The sequence below is a fragment of the Myotis myotis genome, unplaced genomic scaffold (assembly GCF_014108235.1).
Source record: "Myotis myotis isolate mMyoMyo1 unplaced genomic scaffold, mMyoMyo1.p scaffold_m19_p_19, whole genome shotgun sequence".
Lineage (NCBI taxonomy): Eukaryota > Metazoa > Chordata > Mammalia > Chiroptera > Vespertilionidae > Myotis > Myotis myotis.
The window spans coordinates 7,678,359-7,698,318 of record NW_023416323.1 but is presented as its reverse complement, the minus strand read 5'-3'; the positions used below and the strand labels follow the sequence as shown (position 1 = coordinate 7,698,318).

The 19,960-nt window shown below is 50.4% G+C and overlaps 1 protein-coding gene and 1 non-coding gene across 3 annotated transcripts; both read right to left on the bottom strand.

The window, feature by feature from the left end:
* Nucleotides 1-50: 50 nt before the first annotated feature.
* RASGRP4 (RAS guanyl releasing protein 4) lies at nucleotides 51-14,429 on the bottom strand. Of its 2 annotated transcripts, XM_036345329.1 has the most exons (17): nucleotides 14,289-14,429; nucleotides 11,784-11,968; nucleotides 11,270-11,375; nucleotides 11,083-11,145; nucleotides 10,360-10,491; nucleotides 10,094-10,247; nucleotides 7,970-8,143; nucleotides 6,700-6,816; nucleotides 5,667-5,942; nucleotides 4,185-4,265; nucleotides 4,001-4,105; nucleotides 3,759-3,877; nucleotides 3,503-3,647; nucleotides 2,172-2,208; nucleotides 1,937-2,068; nucleotides 1,708-1,820; nucleotides 51-1,092 (listed from the first exon to the last, which is right to left on the bottom strand). In XM_036345329.1, the coding sequence occupies exons 1-17, from the start codon at nucleotides 14,309-14,311 to the stop codon at nucleotides 1,036-1,038; spliced, it is 2,019 nt and encodes a 672-aa protein (XP_036201222.1). In that variant the 5' UTR covers nucleotides 14,312-14,429; the 3' UTR covers nucleotides 51-1,035. The 2 variants fall into 2 exon arrangements, with proteins under 2 accessions (XP_036201222.1, XP_036201223.1); XM_036345330.1 differs by lacking the exon at nucleotides 11,784-11,968 and having other exon boundaries at nucleotides 14,289-14,422.
* LOC118674899 lies at nucleotides 1,200-1,305 on the bottom strand. The gene has a single exon (XR_004973745.1). It is a non-coding gene; the product is annotated as a U6 spliceosomal RNA (small nuclear RNA).
* Nucleotides 14,430-19,960: the final 5,531 nt, after the last annotated feature.

Sequence of the window (19,960 nt, the reverse complement as noted above, 5' to 3'; positions counted from 1 at the left end):
TCTCAATCCTTGGATCTAAATAGGCTCCTGATGCTTTGACCCTCAAAGTCCTTTGTTCTTCAGCAACACATTTTTCCCTTCCTGTGGGCATGGGGAAAGAGCATGCAGGCATTGAACAAACATTTATCAGGTACCCAATATGTGGCAGCTCTGTTCGCAGCTCTGTTCTAGGCTCTTGGGATAAAGCAGTGAAAAGTGCAGCCCCTGTCTTGCTGGAGCTGACATTTCTAGTAAGGATGGGCAGATATTCAACAAGAGAAAAAGGTAAAATGTATAGTTGCCAGATGAGGAAAGGATTTTGGAGAAAAATAAAGCAGGAAGGTGGGATCCGGGACCATGGGGAGATTGAAACTTTGAGAACGATGCGGGGTGGCCTCACTGAGGTGACACTTGAGCTAAGTCCCAAAGAGGGAGTCATGTGGGCCTCTGGGGAAGTGTTCTAAACAGAGGGAACAGCCAGTGCAAAGGCCCTGAGGTAGGAGCATTTTTGTTATACTCAGGGACCATTGAGGCCAGTGTAGCTGAAGCAGGATGGGAGCGGGTAAGTGGTAGGAAGCAATAGGGGCAGACTGTGTGGAGTGGGCTACAGGGAGGACTGTGGCTTTCAACCTGAGTGAAATGGAGCCACATGATCAGACTCGAGCGTTCACTGGCTCCCCTTTCTATCCCTTCTCTAGCTTCTCTCCTGTCTCTAGAACCCCAGCGTTTGGGACTCTGCCCTTCTCTCCCGTCCCCCTCCTGACCCACGCTGACTGTCAGTGTAGCACGTTGATCAGAAGCTTCTGATTTCGAGGCAGACAGAAGACTTGGGTTTGAGTCCTGCCTCCAACACTTAGGAACTCCGCCACCTTGGGTGAGCAGCTTACCCTCACTGAGCCTCAGTTCCTTCATCTGAAGTGAAGACTTAAGGAGTTGGTAAAATAATAGTGAGATTAAATGTATCCAACCTGGAGCGGCACAGTTAACTAAGTGCAGGAAAAGGGAGTACAATTAATAGCTACTCGGATGCAAAAGAAGAAGAAAACTTCCCGATGTCTAGGCATTTGGCTTGGAGGAGTGGATGGGTGGCGAGGCCATCGTTGGGAGGGGAACCTGGAAGGAAGAAGACATTGGGTGACATGGGGGTGGTGGTGTATGATGTCCAGGAGATGTTTCACTGCCAGCAGTACCTCACCAGGCTTTTCTCTCTCTCTTTTTTTAAAAATATGGAACGCTTCACGAATTTGCGTGTCATCCTTGCGCAGGGCCATGCTAATCTTCTCTGTATCGTTCCGGTTTTAGTATATGTGCTGCCAAAGTGAGCATCTCTCCAGACTTTTGTTAAGTGGATGAATGAATGTCCCCTGTAGACATTTTTTAACCCAATCTCAGAGTCTCTGCCTTTGAATAGTAGAATTTACTCCATGACATTTATTGTAGCTCCTGATATATTTGGCCTTATTATTGCCATCTTATTATTTTCTTTATTTTTTTCTCCCTAAAATCCTTTTCCTGTTCTGCTAGTGGCTACCCCTTTTCCCCATCAACATACTGAAATTTCTGTTTTTCTAACAACATTAAAAATTTACCAGAATCTCCTACCCAAGTAATTGAGGATTTTTGCACAGTTTTACTTTCCCGTGCTTCCCCAAATCTGTTTGGTTTCCCCAGGCAAGTGGGTTGGTCTTCCCTGTATCCACTTGGGGGTTAGGGGCAGTTTCTCCTCACCGTGTCTGGTTCCCAGGAAGGGTGTGGGGGCTCTGTCTGGGTCCAAGCATGGTGAAGGTGGCACTCTGTCTCAGGTTCCAGGGCGTATGTGTAGGAAAGACTGTCCGCAGAGCCTGTTTTGAGGGTGTGGGTGGGAGGAATGTGGGTATGTTGGGAAGAGCTTCATGACCCTGGGATTAATCCCTATGTACCAAGCCCCCTTCCCAGGACTGTACACCCCGGATCTTACCACAGCTGGCATGGGGTGTTGGTGTGGGTGGGACAGGGGCTCCTGAGGGGCTCATGTCGCCCTTGGGCCCTGGCTTCCTACACTCCTCCTTTACTCGGTCTCTGCAGTGTTTATGGCAACACAGTCCACAGTCTGGGGGAAGGCAGTAGTTAGTGGCCAAAGGCCCAGTCCATGCCCCCATTCTTCTGGGCTGCAAGTCCTGAACTCCCTCCCCCCTCACTGATGTCCCACTTACCCCGACAGCGGTAGCCTTGCTTGGTAACACCCCAGAGCTGGGAAGAGAAAGCAGAATAGGTTATCAAGGCTAGGAGAGGCAGGGCTGTGGATGGGGCGTGGCTCTTTGGAAGTGTGGAAACCATCCAGGTTTTGGAAATTCTCAAGGCTAGGTAGAGGTTTATGTGGGATGAGGATTAAAGGAATTTGGAGATTTACTCAAGTTTGGGGAATCATCTAGGGCCTAGATTCTAGGCCAGTGATGGCGAACCTTTTGAACTCGGCGTGTCAGCATTTTGAAAAACCCTAACTTGCCCTACCCAGTTTGGCTCAGTGGATGGAGCATCAGCCTGCAGACTCAAGGGTCCCGGGTTCGATTCTGGTAAAGGGCACGTACCTTGGTTGCAGGCACATCCCCAGTGGGGAGTGTGCAGGAGGCGGCTGATTGGTGTTTCTCTCTCATCGATGTTTCTAACTCTCTATCCCTCTCCCTTCCTCTCTGTAAAAAAATCAATAAAATATATACTTAAAAAAAACAAAAAACCCTAACTTAACTCTGGTGCCGTGTCACATATAGAAATTTTTTGATATTTGCAACCATAGTAAAACAAAGATTTATATTTTTGATATTTATTTTATATATTTAAATGCCATTTAACAACGAAAAATCAACCAAAAAAATGAGTTCAAGTGTCACCTCTGACACGTGTGTCATAGGTTCGCCATCACTGTTCTAGGCTATTAAAACTGGGTCAAATTTGGAATTCTGTGGGCAGGGATTGTGTTTGATGTGTTTCCTGCTTGCCTCCTCCCCCACCCCCCTACACATACACCTTGAGCCTAGAACTGTACTGACACACAGGAGGTACTTAATAAATATTTAGTGAATGAAAAGCAAATTTTGGAAGGCCAAGGTTTGTAAATTAGCCTGTGAGATTGAGCGATTTGTCCATTATCCAGAGTTTGAGTGTACTTTTGGAAATTACCCAGGATTTGAATAATCTAGAGTCTAGAAACTTGGAGATTGATTGTTTAGAAATAATCTATCCAGGCATGTAGGTTAAATAGGATTTTAGGTGTTATCCATGCCTTGGCAGTTATCCAGGATGGAGGTCAGCTGGGATTTGGGCAGTAGCTAGACTTTGGAAACATCCGGATATAGAGAACATGCAATCTTTAGGGTGTATATGAAATGTGGGGATTATTTGAGGTTGAACAATTTTCTGGAATTCGCAGATTGTTCAGGGCTTGGGGACTGAGTACTCCAAGGAAGGTCTGGCTTCTGAGCCCAGACTGTGGAGCTAGGACACTCAGAAGATGGGCCCCAAGGATGATAGTGGGCTAAGTGCTCACGAAACCACTGCAGCTGTCACAGAAGGTGGGCTTGCGGAAGGTGACCTCATGGAAGGTGTGCAAGAAGGCCAGGCCTAGCTTGGAGCAGATGGCACTGGCCCGGAGAAGGTATCCCGTCAGCTCCTCTCGGCTGAAGGAGCCACTCCTGGGGGCAGAGACCTCACTTCAGTATGACTTGCCCCTTTCTCCCAGACCCCGGGATCCTGGAAACCCGGGTATCCTCATCTGTGGGGGCCTTAGGAATCAGAGCACTTACTCTTGGCGGGGGGGTGGGTGAAGCCCATGGCAGGCAAAGGGGAAGTTGCCTGAGAGTCGCTCAAAGTCCTCAAGAGAGATGGTTCCTCGGCCTTCAGGGTCATAATTCTTGAACACGGACTTCAGAGGAACATGGGAAGGGGAGAGTAAGGCCAAGTCATGATCCCTTCAGTCTTAGGGTCAGGACTATCCAAGTAGCTTCCTTCTTGGCCCCCAGTATCCGGGTCACAGTCCCCTCCTTACCTCTACCAGCTGCTCCACATGCAGACCCAGGGTGGCCCTGTCGGGCTTGGGCATCACACCAGGGGCCCACTCCACCACCAGGGGTGCTTTGAAGGGGGAGGGTGGCTGGGGCAGGGACAGAGGGGCATAGTTAGTCAGTGCATAGGCTTGGGCTGGAGGTCAGAGATCAGGGTTCGGGTCTCACCAGACTCTTGGGACAGCGAGGCTCCCGGGTGTAAGAAAGCTCATAGATCTCGTCCTCCGTGTAGAAGAGATCCAGGGAAAGCTGGGGGTGGGCAGGGTGTTATAGACCCTTTGTCTCCATCCTCCTACCTACAGCCATTGCCTTGCCTGGGCCTCCCTTCTCCTCCTCTTCCCCAAAACTCCCTCTTCTCTGGGGACCTGGAAGGTCTTTCCCACTGAGACCTATTTGTTCTTCACAGCATCTGTCCCCTAGTACAGGTATGCTACTTTCTCACCAAGGCTTTTTTGGATCCTATTTAAAAGTGCAAACCCCTGCTCCTTTCCATGCCATTTTCTGCCTTAATTTACTCTATCATACTTATCTAAAAGACCATATGATTTACTTATTTGCTTTGTTTTATGGGCTGTCTCCCCCACTAGGATGTCGGCCCCATAAGAACAGCCCCCCCTTTTTTTTCTGACTTGCTCACTGCTGTAAACTTAAGTGCCTAAAGTAGTGCCTGGCTCACAGTGGGTATGCAATAAATATTTGGGCTGATGGCCTTTTAGAGTCAGCAAAGCTTAGAACCTTTGGCACCACTCATATTAGGGTGGGGCCAGCTTCATGGGCAAGCCACACACTTAGAAGGGCCCCCATTTTGTTTAGTGCCCTGTCACCAGTCTTGAAAGTCTGAAGAATTTGGAACAAGGAGCTCTTTATTATTTATTTGTATTGCAACTGTAAACTTCCTTTTGCCCACCCCTGTATATATGAATCTCCAGAATCCCACACTTCCAACCTTAGGACATAGTGTAGTAGTTCACATATGTTACACACGTGGGTTCTGAAGCTGGCCTGCCCGGGTTCAGATCCAGGTTTTACTGCTATGGGAGAGTGGGCAAGTGACCTCCCCTCTGTGGTCCTGTTTCCTAATCTGTAGAAAGCGTGATAAGGGTCCCCACCTTGGAGTTGTAGAGTGTTTTACATGGTGCCTGGCCCAGAGTAAGTGATCAATCATTATTACTAGCTTTTTGCTTAGATTCATAGTATGTTAAAGCTTGGAATTTTGGACTAATGACATGAGAAGCTCAGAACCTTGGAGTTCAGAAGTGTGAAAGCCCAAGGTAATTCTGGAGCTCAGATCAATGGATACTTGAGTTGCTGGGGTAATGGGAGGAAAATGCATAATTTATGTGGAGCTCACTGTGTTCCAGGTACTAACTTAAGCACTTTCTGTGAATTATATTATTGACTGGTTCTTCTCAACTACTCTTTGAAGTGGGTCCTATTATTCCCATTTTGCAGATAAGGAAACTGAAGCCAAGGGGCTAAGTGACTTGCCCAAGGCCACACAGCTAGGAAAAACAAAACAAAACAAAACAAAACACCTAGAAGCTCTGGTTTCAAAGCCCAAACATCCCAACACTATTCTCTCCTGGCACACAGCCCTTCACCCACCCAGGACCCCAGGCTCAGCCCCTCAGCTGGGGCAGGGCAGCTCACTGTAAGCAGATGCAGCAGGTCCTCATTGGCACTGCAGGGGGGATGCTGCTTCTGAAGGGCTGCCAGTTCCTGCAGCCGTAAGTAGAGGCTGTTGAGCTTGGGAAGGTGCAGGCGGCCATCAGGTAACCTGTCTGGCTGTGCCTCATGCAGGGACACCAGGTCCTTGAGGTGCACACCCAGCACAGGCAGCCGGAAGCCCATACAGCCAGCCCAGGCTCGGCGATAACAGGCATAGTTGTTGTGGGCAGCGAGCAGCTCAGTCAGCTCCAGCAGGGCCTATGTGGGAGGCCATGTTGGGGAGAGGGCATCATGTTATCGGGGAAACCAGGTTCTGCTCCCTTAGCCCCCTGGAGGGGTGTATCCTAGCAGCCCCCTGTGTGGGCCCCTGACCCCCAGGGGCCCAATGCCATTTTTGGACACTTCCCCAAACCCCTCTGTGTCCCACATTGGCATCAACATCTTCTCAAACTTGCTCTTCCTTGGGTCCCCAGGCTAGAGTGATTCTTCCAACACCTAAGTCTGATCATGGATGTTGCATCATTCTCAAATGTTCCCTAACTCCCCAGTGCCCTCTGGATAAAGCCCAGACACCTTAATTGAGCTTGCAAGGTTCACCTGGATCTTCCTCTGAACATCATCTGCCACCACCTGACCTCAGCCACACACCAGACTCATGAATGACTCACTTTCCCCAGACATTACCAGGATCCCATCCCATGCTCCTCCCATGGGTGGCCCAAATGTTGGCATTCTTGGGGGCATTGTTTTACTCTGCACCTGGACTGCAAGTTCTCCACTAGCACCTTTCTCATCTGTCTCTCGCCAGTCCTGCTCAGGACTGGACACACAGTAAGAGATGTCAGCATGACAGGTGGATGGGTGAAGAGGGAGGAAGAATGGCAGAGGAGAACAGAGCCTGCGGGTCTGTTGGATTTGGATGAGCAAGGTCTCCAGAGCCCCAGGGATAAAGGGGGTTGGAGAAAAGTGGGAGTTCAGGACCACTAGAATTTTGGGGAGGGTAGTGGGGCCTCACCTTGGTGCTGTCAGGACTCAGGTGGGCATGGGAGTCCTTGAGCCTGGAGATGGCACTGTGACACAGGCCCCCAGTGACTGCCATCAGTGTGTTGAAATTCTGCAGCTGGTGGAGACTCTAGGGAGGGCGATGCAGAAGTGATGGGGGTCACACGGAGCACGGATAAGTTCGGGGTTCAGATGACAGCATCCCAATTGCAAGTGCCCAGTTGAAGTTGACGTCCCAGGCATGTGTGGGTGTGGACCAGTATGGGCATCAGACAGGTGAGATGTGTCAGGCAGGCGTGGGCCACAAGCAGGTATGTAACGGACTAATGTGAGGTCAGAAAAAAAGTGGAGGGACTCAGTCAAGTATGGGGTGTTGGACCAGACAGGTGTGTGTCCGACAGGTGTAGGTGATTCAGACAGATATCAGGGTGTCAGGAACCTGGAGGTCTTCACTGCTCTGCGAGTTAGATGTGGGGAGAAAGAAGGTCGGCCCCTGTTCCTAAACAGGGCAGAAGTGAATGGAGTCAGAGTGATATAGAGGGGTCAGGTAGAGACAGGTGTGGGGTCAGCTGGCCATCAGGGAGAATTGCCTCGCCCTCCCCTTTTCCAAGTTTGAAGGGCGCAGGTCGCTGCGAGGAGAAAGTGGAACCAGGAGGAAACCCGCTGGCAAACCCAGAACCGCAGGTCTGCGCGGCCCAGCAAGGGAAGCAAAGGCGCAGGGAGAAGCCAGAGGAAGGGTGTGGCTGCAGGAAGTACGCAAGGGGCGTGGCCACGCTAGGGGAAGGAGGGCTTCCCTTTTCTCTAGAAGGGCGGGAACGTGTCTGCAGGGGAGGAGCGTGGCATGGGGCGGGGCAGGGAGAGAGTTGACTCGAGGGGAAAGGTTGTTACTATTCCCGAAGAGGCGGCTGGAATGATTCTAGGGACTGGATGGAGGATGACGCAGGGATGGAGGGCATGAAAGAGACGCTTTTATTGCCTTGGAGACAATATTCGGGTATAGGGCTTGGAAGACGGGGCCAGGAGGGATGTTGTCAACTGCCAAGTTTAGGACCACGGGGTGGGGCCAGGGAGGGGTGGATGCGGTGATAGCAAGGCCACGGAACCAGGGCTGTCACAGTCCGGGTAAGAACCACCGGACTGAGACCTGGGGCGGGCGTGGCCAGGATGGGGCGCGAAGGCACGGGGCGCGACCAGGACACGGTGTTGTCATTACCCGGGACGACAACTGGAACCGAAGGGGTGCGAGCGCCCACAAAGCGAGCAGAGGGCGGAGCTGGCCTCACCTGTGCCACATGGATGAACTTGTCCAGCACCTGTGCGCGCTGTGTGGGCCCGGGCCGGCTCAGCACCATGACCTGCACCCAGCGGGACACGCTGTTGCTGAGACCTACGGATCCCTCCAGGGCCGAGCAGCCTCGCACCGAGCCCTGTAAAACGTAGTCTCGCAGGTCCTGGGGCTGGGGATGAATGGGCACCAGGGTGGGCGTGGCGTTCAGGCTCTGCCCCTCACACGTCCATCCCCCTTGCAAGCATGACCTCCTAAGTCAGTGGTTCTCAACTTCCTAATGCCACGACCCTTTAATACAGTTCCTCATGTTGTGGTGACCCCCAACCATAAAATTATTTTCATTGCTACTTCATAACTGTAATTTTGCTACTGTTATGAATCGTAATGTAAATATCTGATATGCAGGATGTATTTTTATTGTTACAAATTGAACATAATTAAAGCATAGTGATTAATCACAAAACAATATGTAATTATATATGTGTTTTCCGATGGTCTTAGGCGACCCCTGTGAAAGGGTCGTTCGACCTCCAGAGGGGTCGCGACCCACAGGTTGAGAACCGCTGTCCTAAGTCCTAGCCTGGCTGTCATGTCCCATGGCTCTTTCCCATCTGAGGAGAAATGTTTATGTATTTATTATTTTTTAAAATTCTCACTTGAGGATATGTTTACTGATTTTAGAGAGAGGAAGGGAGACAGAGAGAGAAACATCAATGGTTGCCTCCCATACTCACTCTGACCAAGCATCCATCTCAGCCCAGGTGTGTGCCCTACCTGAGAACCGATGTCACAACCAACCGAGCCGCACTAGCCAGGGCCAGAGAAATGTTTACAGAAAGCCAGGCACTCTTCTGAACCTTTTGTCATGTTACCTGATTTAATCCTCACATCAACTCTATGGAGTGACTACTATATTATTCCCATTTTAGAGATGAGGCCAAAGAGGTGCCGAGAGGATAAGTAATTTGTCCAGGATCACACATTCTTGAGTCAGGGTGGGAACCAAGTCTGTTGCTCTTAACTGTTTATCTGTCTGCTATACAGTCAGCAAAGGGAAGAATGACGAAGAGGACAAGAAACCGATTTCTATTTGTTCTGCTCAGGGGTCAGCATTCCATATTCACATGCCCTGGCTGCGTGTGTGCTGCGTGTGTGCTGCATGTGTGTGTGTGTGTGTGTGTGTGTGCGCGCGCGCTCGCACGATCAGGAAATGTTCGCATTAAAAAACCAGATCCCATGCCGAAACCGGTTTGGCTCAGTGGATAGAGCATCGGCCTGCGGACTCAAGGGTCCCGGGTTCGATTCCGGTCAAGGGCATGTACCTGGGTTGCGGGCACATCCCCAGTGGGAGATGTGCAGGAGGCAGCTGATCGATGTTTCTTTCTCATCGATGTTTCTAACTCTCTCTCTCTCTCCCTTCCTCTCTGTAAAAAATCAATAAAACATAAAAAAAAAATTTTTAATAAAAAAAACAAAAAAAAAAAACAAACAAAAAAAACCAGATCCCATCAGGATGATTACTTTGTAAGGTATGTAAATGTCTAATCACTATGTTGTACACCTGAAACATAAGTATGTTAACTGTAATTTAAAAATAAATTTAACAAAACAAAAGTATAAAACAAACACATGCACACAAAAATTAGATCCCCACCTTCCCTTGAAATTAGGATGGCAATAATGAACACTTACTAGATTGAAACATGTAATTACCATTTGGGCAGATAAAATATGACAGCATTTACTCTGGACTAGGCACTGACCCTATCTTTAGCACTTACTATGTGCCAGGCATTGGGACAAGCATTTTCAAATGGACATATTAATTTAACTCTCCCAACCATCCAATGAAGTGTTATGACCTCCATTTAAAAACACTGAGTCCCAGAGAGGGGATTAGTTCAAAGTTACACAGGTAACAAGGGGCTGATGGATTTGAACCCCAGGGGTTCTGTGCTCAACCAGCTTAACTCATTTTCCTGGCCCTTCTAGCACCAAGCTTGAGAGAGAGATCCCTGCCCAGAGTCCAGGCCAGGGTGGGGAGGTGTCCTCCTACCTGGCCCCAGCCAGGCCCCGCCCCATTACAAGTCCTCCCTAGCTGGAGGAAGGGGGTTCTCACCTTGATAGCCTGAAAGGACCGGAACTCCAGGTAAGTGAGGTGCTGAGCCAGCTCTCCTGCCTCCAGGTGGTCGAAAAGCAAGGACACTTTGCACTTTTTGCCCAGGCCTGGGCTGCTTATGGAGGGTGGGGGGCCAGGGCCACCAGGGCTCAGACTGGGGGTAAAGAGGGGCAGGGGATTATAGGGGCTTAGGGTGGAGAATGTGGGGGGTATGGAGAGAGATGGCAGAGTGGGGGTAGGGACCGAATGGGAAAGGGCTGACTCACAGGTTGGAGGAATCTCCCAGGCTCCTCTGGGCTGAGTTGCCTTCCTGCTCCACAGTGGCCCAGAAACGACCTATAACCTCCTCTAACTGGGGCTCCTGGTGCACTGTCTCAGGGTGTTGGTTCAGCCAGTACCTGAGGACGGTTTAGAGATGGTGAGATGAGGCTGGATGGTGGGATGGTGGGTGAGGGTAGGGAAGTTCTCTGAGGAATCTCTAGGTGCTGGTGGGGGATCTCTGAAAGGTCAGGGTTCAGAGAGGCACCAGGCTAGTGCAATCTCTGGGATTAGGATTGGGGGCCTCTTAGCACAGGTTAGTGGATCAATAGGATATAAACTGGGGGGATCTCTTGGAAGTGACATTGCTAGGTAGGCTAGTGAGGAGGTCTCAGGGGTGAGATTTTGGGAGAGTAGGATGAAGGGGGTCTTAGAAGCTAGGCTGGAGTATGTGGGAGGCAGGGGTTTGGGGATCAGAGCTAGAGATGTCTGGGTACCAGCTGTGAGAGGGTCTATAGGATCTGGTTAGGGGTCTCTAAGAGGTGAGAATTCTAAGGAGCATAACTGGGAGAATCTTAGCAATCAAACCAGGTGTCTGAAAGTGGGATTTGGAGGAGCAGAGCTGGGTGGGTCTATGGGGAATTGGGCTGGGGAGTCTCTAGGAGGTGTTTTAGGGGTCAGCAGGGTGAGGGTTTGGGGTCATAGGTATGGAGGTCTTGGCCCAGTCCTACCTGACCAGGTGACAGATCTGCAGCCGCCTCAGCTCCTGCGTGTTCCCTGTGGCCTCCTGATACTTGGGTTCTGGTTAAGGCTCTGATAGCCAGCATCCCAAACCTGCCTGTTCACTTTGTCCCTATCTCTCAGACTCACATCTCTGCCCTCTGCCCTCCACCACTGCTCATGGCCCTGGGAGGATATAAGGTCAGCAGACGGGCAGCAAGGTGGTCAGAAGGCAGCACCCAGCTGTGCATGGCCAGTACCATGTTGAGAATGTGGTCCCCACGGCGCAGGCTGCCAGCCGAGTCTGTGGACAGAAGAAGGGGACTCTGTGTCAGAATGGCCCCCAGGCAATGAACTGCAGTCTCCAGAGCCAGTTGGACCTCCTGGTTCAAACCCCACCTCTACTCCTGACTCCCTGCATGAACTTGGGCGAGCAAGTTGGCATCCTTGAATCTGTTTCCTGGTCTGTACTATGCATGAATCAGAACAGTGCCTGGCAAGTCATGTTGAAGATGGAAATATTATCAGACTTCCTCCTTCTCCACATCTCAGGAAAGAGAAACACAGGTGTCTCTCATATAATGTAGTGATTCCACACATCCTATGTTATAACCCCCCACCTCACCCCACCCCCCAAATGAGGCCTAGAGAGAGGAGAGCACTTGGCCCAACCTTAGTATTTGGGAGGCTGGCCAGGGAGGGAGACACTCACCAAAGGACTGAATGCATTTCTCCAGCAGCTCATCTTCACTGCAGCCGCCCTCTTTCAGCATGTCCAGAGCCATGGAAGCCATGACCTTGCTGATTTCCCTGGGGCTGGGGCACGTCTTGTGGCGGCGGGCCTGTCGGGGCCGGCCCCGCCCTCCTGTCTTTCCTGGGCATTCCTGGTGGGACTTCCTGTGGGCATTTCCCCCAGGGGATCATGGGAGCCCCTTTCTTCAGGCAGGCCCCCAGAATCCTTCTTGACCTTAAAGCCCTAAAGGCAAAGCCTCAGGGTTACCCCTGACCTCCCATGGACTCATGGGAGAAAATCCCCAGTGTATTCCAGATCATGGGAGCCTTCAAAGGCTAAACAAGTAAACTCCAAAGGTTACTACCATCCCCAGGGAATCAGGATAAGACCCTCAAAACTACCCTGAAACACCCACCGCCCCCCAGAGAATCATGGGAGATGACCCTCTAGTTATAAGAAATTTCTCCTCCAGGCATTGCCTCCAAATTCCCCTTGACTATACAGTCCCTAGGCACCATGGGAAATATTTCCTGTTGGCAGATCCCTGGAATTACTCCAGATCTTAAAGGGAATTATGGGGGAAGACTACCATAATCCTGTCATCCCAGGGAAATCAGGAGATTCTGCCTTCAGGGAGACTCCACAGAATTCCCTTTTGTTCTCCAATGCTGTGCCTTCTTTTCCCAGCCCTCATGAGAGCAGTAAACACTGAGATTCTATCTCCCTCTCCCCTACCTTGACACCTTCATCAGGCCAGCCCTTCTGCAGGACTTGAGTCTTAGCCACTCACTTTAGTCCCTAGATTTGGAGCCTAGAGAGAAAGTGTGGGTGCTCTTCAGAGTGGGTGGGGTCCGTGGGGCTGATACAGTTTCAAGGGAAGTTTAAAAATAACCCTCACTCTGCTTTGTGCCTCCTCAAGGCTGGAGGCTGGTGTTCCAGTTGGGGAAAGAGGGTAATGGAGAGACTGGAATGGTGGAGGAAGCAGTGAGGAGAATCCAGGCAGAATAGCCTTGGTTTCCACAAGTCAGACAAATTGAGGTTGGAGAAATGTATGCTGGCCATGTGGCTATTAGTCACTTAATTTCTATGGGCCTCATATAAAAAATGAGAGTCACCCTGGGACCTTCCCTAGGAATCTGCTCTGAACATTCAATGCCTCGCTCTTCAAAAGTGCTAAGTAAGCCTGGCTGGTGTGGCTGATCAGTGGTTGATCATTGATCTATAAACTAGGAGGTCATGATTCAATTCCCAGCCAGGGCACATGCCTGGGTTGCAGGCTTGATCCTCAGTAGGGGGCGTGCTGGAGGCAGCCAAGCAATGATTCTCTCTCATCATTGATGTTTCTCTCTCTCCCTTTCCTTCCTCTCTGAAATCAACAAATATATATATGTCATGCAGGCAGAAAATGCGGCAACTAGGTCTCAACCACTAAATTGCTGGATATTATGGGGAAGGGACCCTTCTGCACATCAGAGACATGCTGGAGGAGCTGCCCAGGCTAGGAACCCAATTACCATGGCCTTGTGAGGACACGAGGGCCAGCTTGCCCAGGCGATAGAGGTCCATGCCAGAACCTGCTGCCAGAACCAGCTGCTAGCTAGGCCCTTACCTGTGGACTGTCTGACCCCTGTAGTATCTGAAGCAGCCAGGAGTGGTTTAAGAGGCAAGGGAATCCCTTTGCCCTGTGTCACATCCTCTCCCCCGGGGCAGGTCCCTGCAGGCGCCTGGAGTTTCCAGTTCAGGGGGTCAGCAAGCGACTGTTATAGGGAACCAGGAAGACCCCAGGGAGGACAGAGGGTGGAGGTGGGGAGAAGGGGAAACAGAGCAGGTCCAGCTCCAGAGAGAGCGAGGACAAGGCATAGAGCTCATACAAAGAGCCCCAGCCTTGGTGGCTTTGAACTCCCTAAAGCAGGGGTCCTCAAACTTTTTAAACAGGGGGCCAGTTCACTGTCCCTCAGACCGTTAGAGGGCCGGACTATAGTTTAAAAAAAAACTATGAACAAATTCCTATGCACACTGCACATATCTTATTTTGAAGTAAAAAAACAAAACGGGAACAAATACAATATTTGTATTTGCATGTGGCCCCGGGCCGTAGTTTGAGGACCCCTGCCCTAAAGCAATGGTTCTCAACCTTCTAGCCCTTTAAATACAGTTCCTCATGTTGTGACCCAACCATAAAATTATTTTCGTTGCTACTTCATAACTGTAATGTTGCTACTGTTATGAATCATAAGGTAAATATCTGATATGCAGGATGGTCTTAGGCCACCCCTGTGAAAGGGTCGTTCAACTGCCAAAGGGGTCGCGACCCACAGGTTGAGAACTGCTGCCCTAAAGCATCTTTCCATCTGGTGCCCCCTGCTCCTGCTCCTGCTCCCAGAGGACCCCTCACCCTGCTAACTGGTTAGTGCCTCCCAACCTTCCCACACAATGGGAGGCTCAGGGGCTGTGGGTGGCCCAGTTTCCTCGAGGGTCTCTCACCTCTTGCTGTCTTTCCTGTTCATGCTTCCTGGGGGTGGGGTTGGAGGGGGTCTTGCAAGGATCTGGCTCAGCTTCTCCCCTTTCACCAATGCTCCAGCTTCTTAGCCCCTTGGGAGCTGGGGCCTCCTCAGTGCTTGGGAAGGAAAGAGGAACTGCCCCTCCCCACCCAGGCCCAGGCCAGGGGGAAGGAAGAGGCTGGGGAGAGACCAAAGGTTCCCCCTCCCCCCACGTGGGGATCCCTTCAGGCTGAGGTTTCCGGTGCTGCTGGCCCCCACCCCCAATCACCCAGTGGGCTTTCTATCTCCCTCATCTTTCTGTCTTTAGACCCGTGATACTCTGTTCTGTCATCTTCATACTTCAATAAAAGCATTTTTTAAAGTATGCCTTATATGACACATTCATGTAAAAATACACTCAAAATAAAAATTTATATTTCTACTAGAGGCCCGGTGCACGAATTCATGCACGGGTGGGGTCCCTCTGGGTGGTCTGCAGGGATCGGGCTGAAACCCACAATCCAACGCCACCTGCAGCTCCTACTTGCCGCTCCCGCTCATCCTGGCCCCACTGTGCCCATTCAGTCCCTATCAGGAGAGGCTGGCGCTGCCACAGCAGCGCTCACCAGCCATGAGCCCTGCATCTGGCGCCCTCCCAAGGGGAGTGGTCTGCAGGATTGGGCTAAAACTGGCTCTCTGACATCCCCCAAGGGGTCCTGGATTGCGAGAGGGTGCAGGCCAGGCTGAGAGACCCCCCCCCCCCCCCAACGGTAGTCAGTGCTTGTCATAGTGAGCGGTTGAGCAACCTTAGCATATCATTTGCATATTACCCTTTTATTATATAGGACTAGAGGCCCGGTGCACAAAAATTTGTGCACTGGCCGGGGGGGGGGGGGGTGTCCCTCAGCCCCACTTGTGTCCTCTCACAGTCTGGGACCGCTCGGGAGATAATGACCTGCTGGCTTAGGCCCACTCCCAGGTGGCAGAGGGCAGGCCCAATCCCTAGGTGCCTGCCCCGCAGCTCCTGGTAGGGCTCAGAGCAGGGCTGACTGGGGAGTTGGGGCACCGCCCCCTGTCATGCACAGAGCAGGGCGGATCAGGAGGTTTCGATGCCACCCTCAGTCACACTCAGGGTAGGGCCGATCGGGGGGTTGGGGGCTGCCCCCTGTCACACTCAAGGCAGGGTCAATGGGGAGGTTGCGGTGCCACCCCCTATCATGCACAGAGCAGGGCAGATCATGGGGTTGGGGCGCTGCCCCCTGTCACGCACAGAGCAGGGCCCATCAGGGGGGTTGGGGGTCTGTACCCTGTGACACACAGAGCAGGGCCGATCAGGGGGTTGGGGAGCTCCCCCCTGTCATGCACAGAGCAGGGCTGATCAGGAGGTTGTGATGCCACCCTCAGTCACGCTCAGGGTAGGGCCAATTGGGGGATTGGGGCCCTGTTCCCTGTCACACACAGAGCAGGGCCTGTGGGGGGGTGGGGGTTTGGGGCACCGCCCTCTATCACCCATGGAGCAGGGCCGATCAGGGGGTTGTGGCGCCGCCACTGTCACACTCAGGGCAGGGCCAATGGGGAGGTTATGGCTCTACCCCGTCACACACAGAGCAGGGCCCGTGGGGGTGGGGGGGAGTTGGGGTGCTGCACCCTGTCACACACAGAGCAGGGCCGATCAGGGGGTTGGGGAGCTCCCCCCTATCAGGCACAGAGCAAGGCTGATCAGGGGGTTGGGGCACCTTCCCCTGTCACGAACAGAGTAGGGCGGATAGGGAGGTTGTGGCCCCGCCCCCTGTCACACACAGAGCCGCAGGGTGATCAGGGGATTTGGGCACTGCCCCCTGTCACGCTGGTCCCGGTGCTGGGAGGCATATTACCCTTTTACTATATAGGATAGAGGCCTGGTGCATGGGTGGGGGCCCTGAAGGGTGTCCTGGATCAGGGTGGGGGTCCCGCTTGGGTGCCTGGCCAGCCTGGATGAGGGGATGATGTCTGTTTGCAGCTGGTCACACACCCTTCAGGGTGGTGGTCCCCACTGGGGTGCCTGGCCAGTCTGGGTGAGGGGCTGAGGGCTGTTTTCAGGCTGGCGGGTGACTGAAGCTCCCAACTGCTCCTTTTTTTCTTTTTTTTTTTTTTATTCTGGCCAGCTTTAGCTCTGAGGCTTGGCCCCAGCTCTAAAGTCTCTGCTGCTGAAAGCAGGTATCTGGTTTGTTTGGGTTCTATAATGGAAACACTGTTTCAACTCCAGCTCTGAGATCCCGGCTGGCTGAAAGCAGGTTTCTGGAGTTTGTTTAGATTCTATATTTGTAACAATGTTTCAAACTGCAAGCTCAGAGGCCGGCAAGGCAGGCGGGGAATGGGGAACGTTGGAGTCCTCCGTCACTGAAGCAAGCAAGCCTCATGTTTGCTTCAAGCTGCCTGGCTGCCGGCCGCCATCTTGGCTGGCAGTTAATTTGCATATCACCCTGATTAGCCAATGGGAAGGGTAGCAGATGTACGGCTAATTACCATGTTTCTCTTTTATTAGATAGGATAAGGACATATTCATGTACAGAATGTACAAAGCTTTAAATGGAAAGTTACAGACATAATATTTCGTGTATTTCTTCTTAAGTTTTTTTTATTCCTAGTTTAGTCTTGGCTTTATTACCTTCATTGTAACAAAGCCTTATGTAGTGTCTACTGTATACCACACACTGTTCTTAAGGCTTTAAAAATATTAACTCATTTAATTCTTACACAACGTTAAAGACTGCTATCTTTTTTGTTTGTTTGCTTTGTATTTTTTTTTGTTAATCCTCACCCAAGGATATTTTTCCATTGACTTTTAGGGAGAGTGGAAGAAAGAGGGAAGGACAGAGAGAAACATCCATGGGAGAAAAACACATCGATTGGTTGCCTCCTGCATGAACCTGACCAGGACCCAGGCCTGGAGGATCCTACAACCAAGGTAGATGCCCTTGACCAGAATCAGACCTAGGACCCTTTGGTCCACAGGCTAACACTCAACCAGCTAGGACAAGACTGTTATCTTATTATGAAGAAAGCATTAGAGATGGAGGTAAACCCTCCCCCTCCCATTGCCCCCCTAGGCAGGCGTGACCAATGTCACATGTTGTTGGGTCTCATCTGCTCTGTTGGCTGTGTTTATCTGGGTATATGAATACATACTCATAGAAAGACAGACTTTTCTTTTGAGTATGTGTGTGTTTTTCTTCTACCTAAATGTGCCATGCTTGACATATTTTTTAATTGACATACGAATAAAGAGCACAAATCCTAAGTGTTTAGGTTGGTGAATTGTGACAATCACACCAATCAAGAAATAACATTCCCATCCTTATTTTTAGCCAAATAATTTTTTATTGTGTGACTATTCTATAATGATCAATTGATTTTCCTGTGATGGGCATTTGAGTTCTCAGTTTGGGGCTGTTGTGAATATTGCTGCTGTAAACATTCTCATACCTATCTTTTGATGAACATTAAAGTGTACAGTTCTGTGGGGTACATACCCAGGAGTAGACTAAATGGGTCATAGTAATTAATATGCTTGTGCCAAACCTAGTGTGTTAGTTAATTCAACCAAAGCTCTCTTAGAAGTGTGTATATATTGCCCTAACCGGTGTGGCTTAGTGGATAAAGTGTCGGTCTGTGGACTGAAGGGTCCCAGGTTCGATTCCGGTCAAGGGCATGTACCTGGGTTGCGTGCACATTCCCGGTGGGAGATGTGCAGGAGGCAGCTGATTGATGGTTCTCTCTCATCGATGTTTCTAACTCTCTGTCCCTCTCTCTTCCTCTCTGTAAAAAAATCAATAAAATATATTTAAAAAAAAGAAATATATATATATATATATATATATATAAATTGATTTCAGAGAGGAAGGGAGAGGGAGAGAGAGATGGAAACATCAATGATGAAGAAAAAATAATTGATCAGCTGCCTTTGGGGATTGAGCCTGCAACCCGGGCATGTGCCCTTGACTAGAATCGAACCTGAGATCCTTCAGTCCACAGGCTGAGGCTCTATCCACTGAGCCAAACTGGCTAGGGCTAGAAGTCCATTTTTGCTTTTTTTTTTTTTAGACTAAATGAAGTTGTTTTTTTTTCACACCAGAACATTTAGACAAGTTCAGAGCCCATTCTCTTTAGCTTTTCCATGACATAACAAAACATAGAGTTTCAGACCCTCCTTTGGCATCTCTTCCTCTTCCTACTTCTTTTCCTCTCTTTCTTCCCCAGTCTCAAGATTGTGCTCTCCATGATGTGCTGTCTTTCAGCCCATCTCCTCAGCACCTGCATCTCCGGAGGTGATGTAATGCTCCTGGCTGAGCCGACTCAGCCTCAGGGAGGGTGGAAGGAGGAAAAGGCCCTGGCACTGGTGTATTGGCACCTCCCTCAAAGCCCTCAGGGATGGTTAATATAACAATGACATGGACAACCAGAAAGGGACAGATTTCTGAAGCAAACCACAAAATTCATATGGCAGAAAAAGGATGCATTTGGTAACACTCAAATAAGGATTTTGTTTAATGAGGACACCATGGGACAAATGTTAGATGCTACAACAGGGAAAGCTATTTCCAATGTCTAAAATCAATGAGACTTTTTTGTTGTTGTTGTTAATCCTCACCTGAGAATATTTTTTCCATTGATTTTTAGAGAGAGTGGAAGGGAGGGAGGGAGGAGAGAAGGGGAGAGGAGGGAGAGAGAGAGAGAGAGAGAGAGAGAGAGAGAGAGAGAGAGAGAGAGAGAGAGAGAGAGAAACATCTTTGCTCCACTTATATATGCATTCATTGGTTGATTCTTTTTTTTAAAATATATTTTATTGATTTTTTTTTTTTTTCAGAGAGGAAGGGAGAGGGATAGAGAGTTAGAAACATCGATCAGCAGCCTCCTGCACACCCCCTACTGGGGATGTGGATTGGTTGATTCTTGTATGTGCCCTGACCAGGGATGGAACCCACAACCTTGGTGTATTGAAATGATGCTCTAACCAACTGAGCTACCCTGCCAGGGCTATCATGGGTGGGTCTTCAACACATAATGATGACTGAAAAAAAAGAAAGTTATTAATATCATATGATATAATGTAAAATGACAGAATAATTTTATATCTAATCTAATAAAAGAGAAACATGCAAATTGACCATACCTTTGCTATGCCCCAAGCCATGCCCACCAGCCAATCAGAGCAACTATATGCAAATTAACCCAACCAAGATGGTGGCCGGCAGCCATGGAGCTGGAGCAAGCAGGAGGCTTGGTTGCCCTGGCAATGGAGGAAGCCAAGCTTCCCACCTGTCTTGGCTGGCTCTGGCCTCCGCTGAAGGCAACAAAGTTTCAATTATAAAAGATAAATAAACCCCAGATACCTGCTTCTAGCCAGCCTCCACTGGGAGCTTGGGTGGCTGGGGGCTGTGGCCAGCCTGCAAACAGCCATCAGCCCCTCACCCAGGCTGGCCAGGCACCCCAGCAGGACCCCCGTCCCTGAAGGGGGTGTGGCCAGCCTGAAAACAGCCCTCAGCCTCCCACCCAGGCTGGCCGGTCACCCCAGCAGGACCCCCACCCTGATCCGGGACACTCTTCAGGGCAAACCAGCCAGCCCCCACCCATGCACCAGACCTCTATCCTATATAATAAAAGGGTAATATGCAAATTGACCCTAACAGCAGAGTG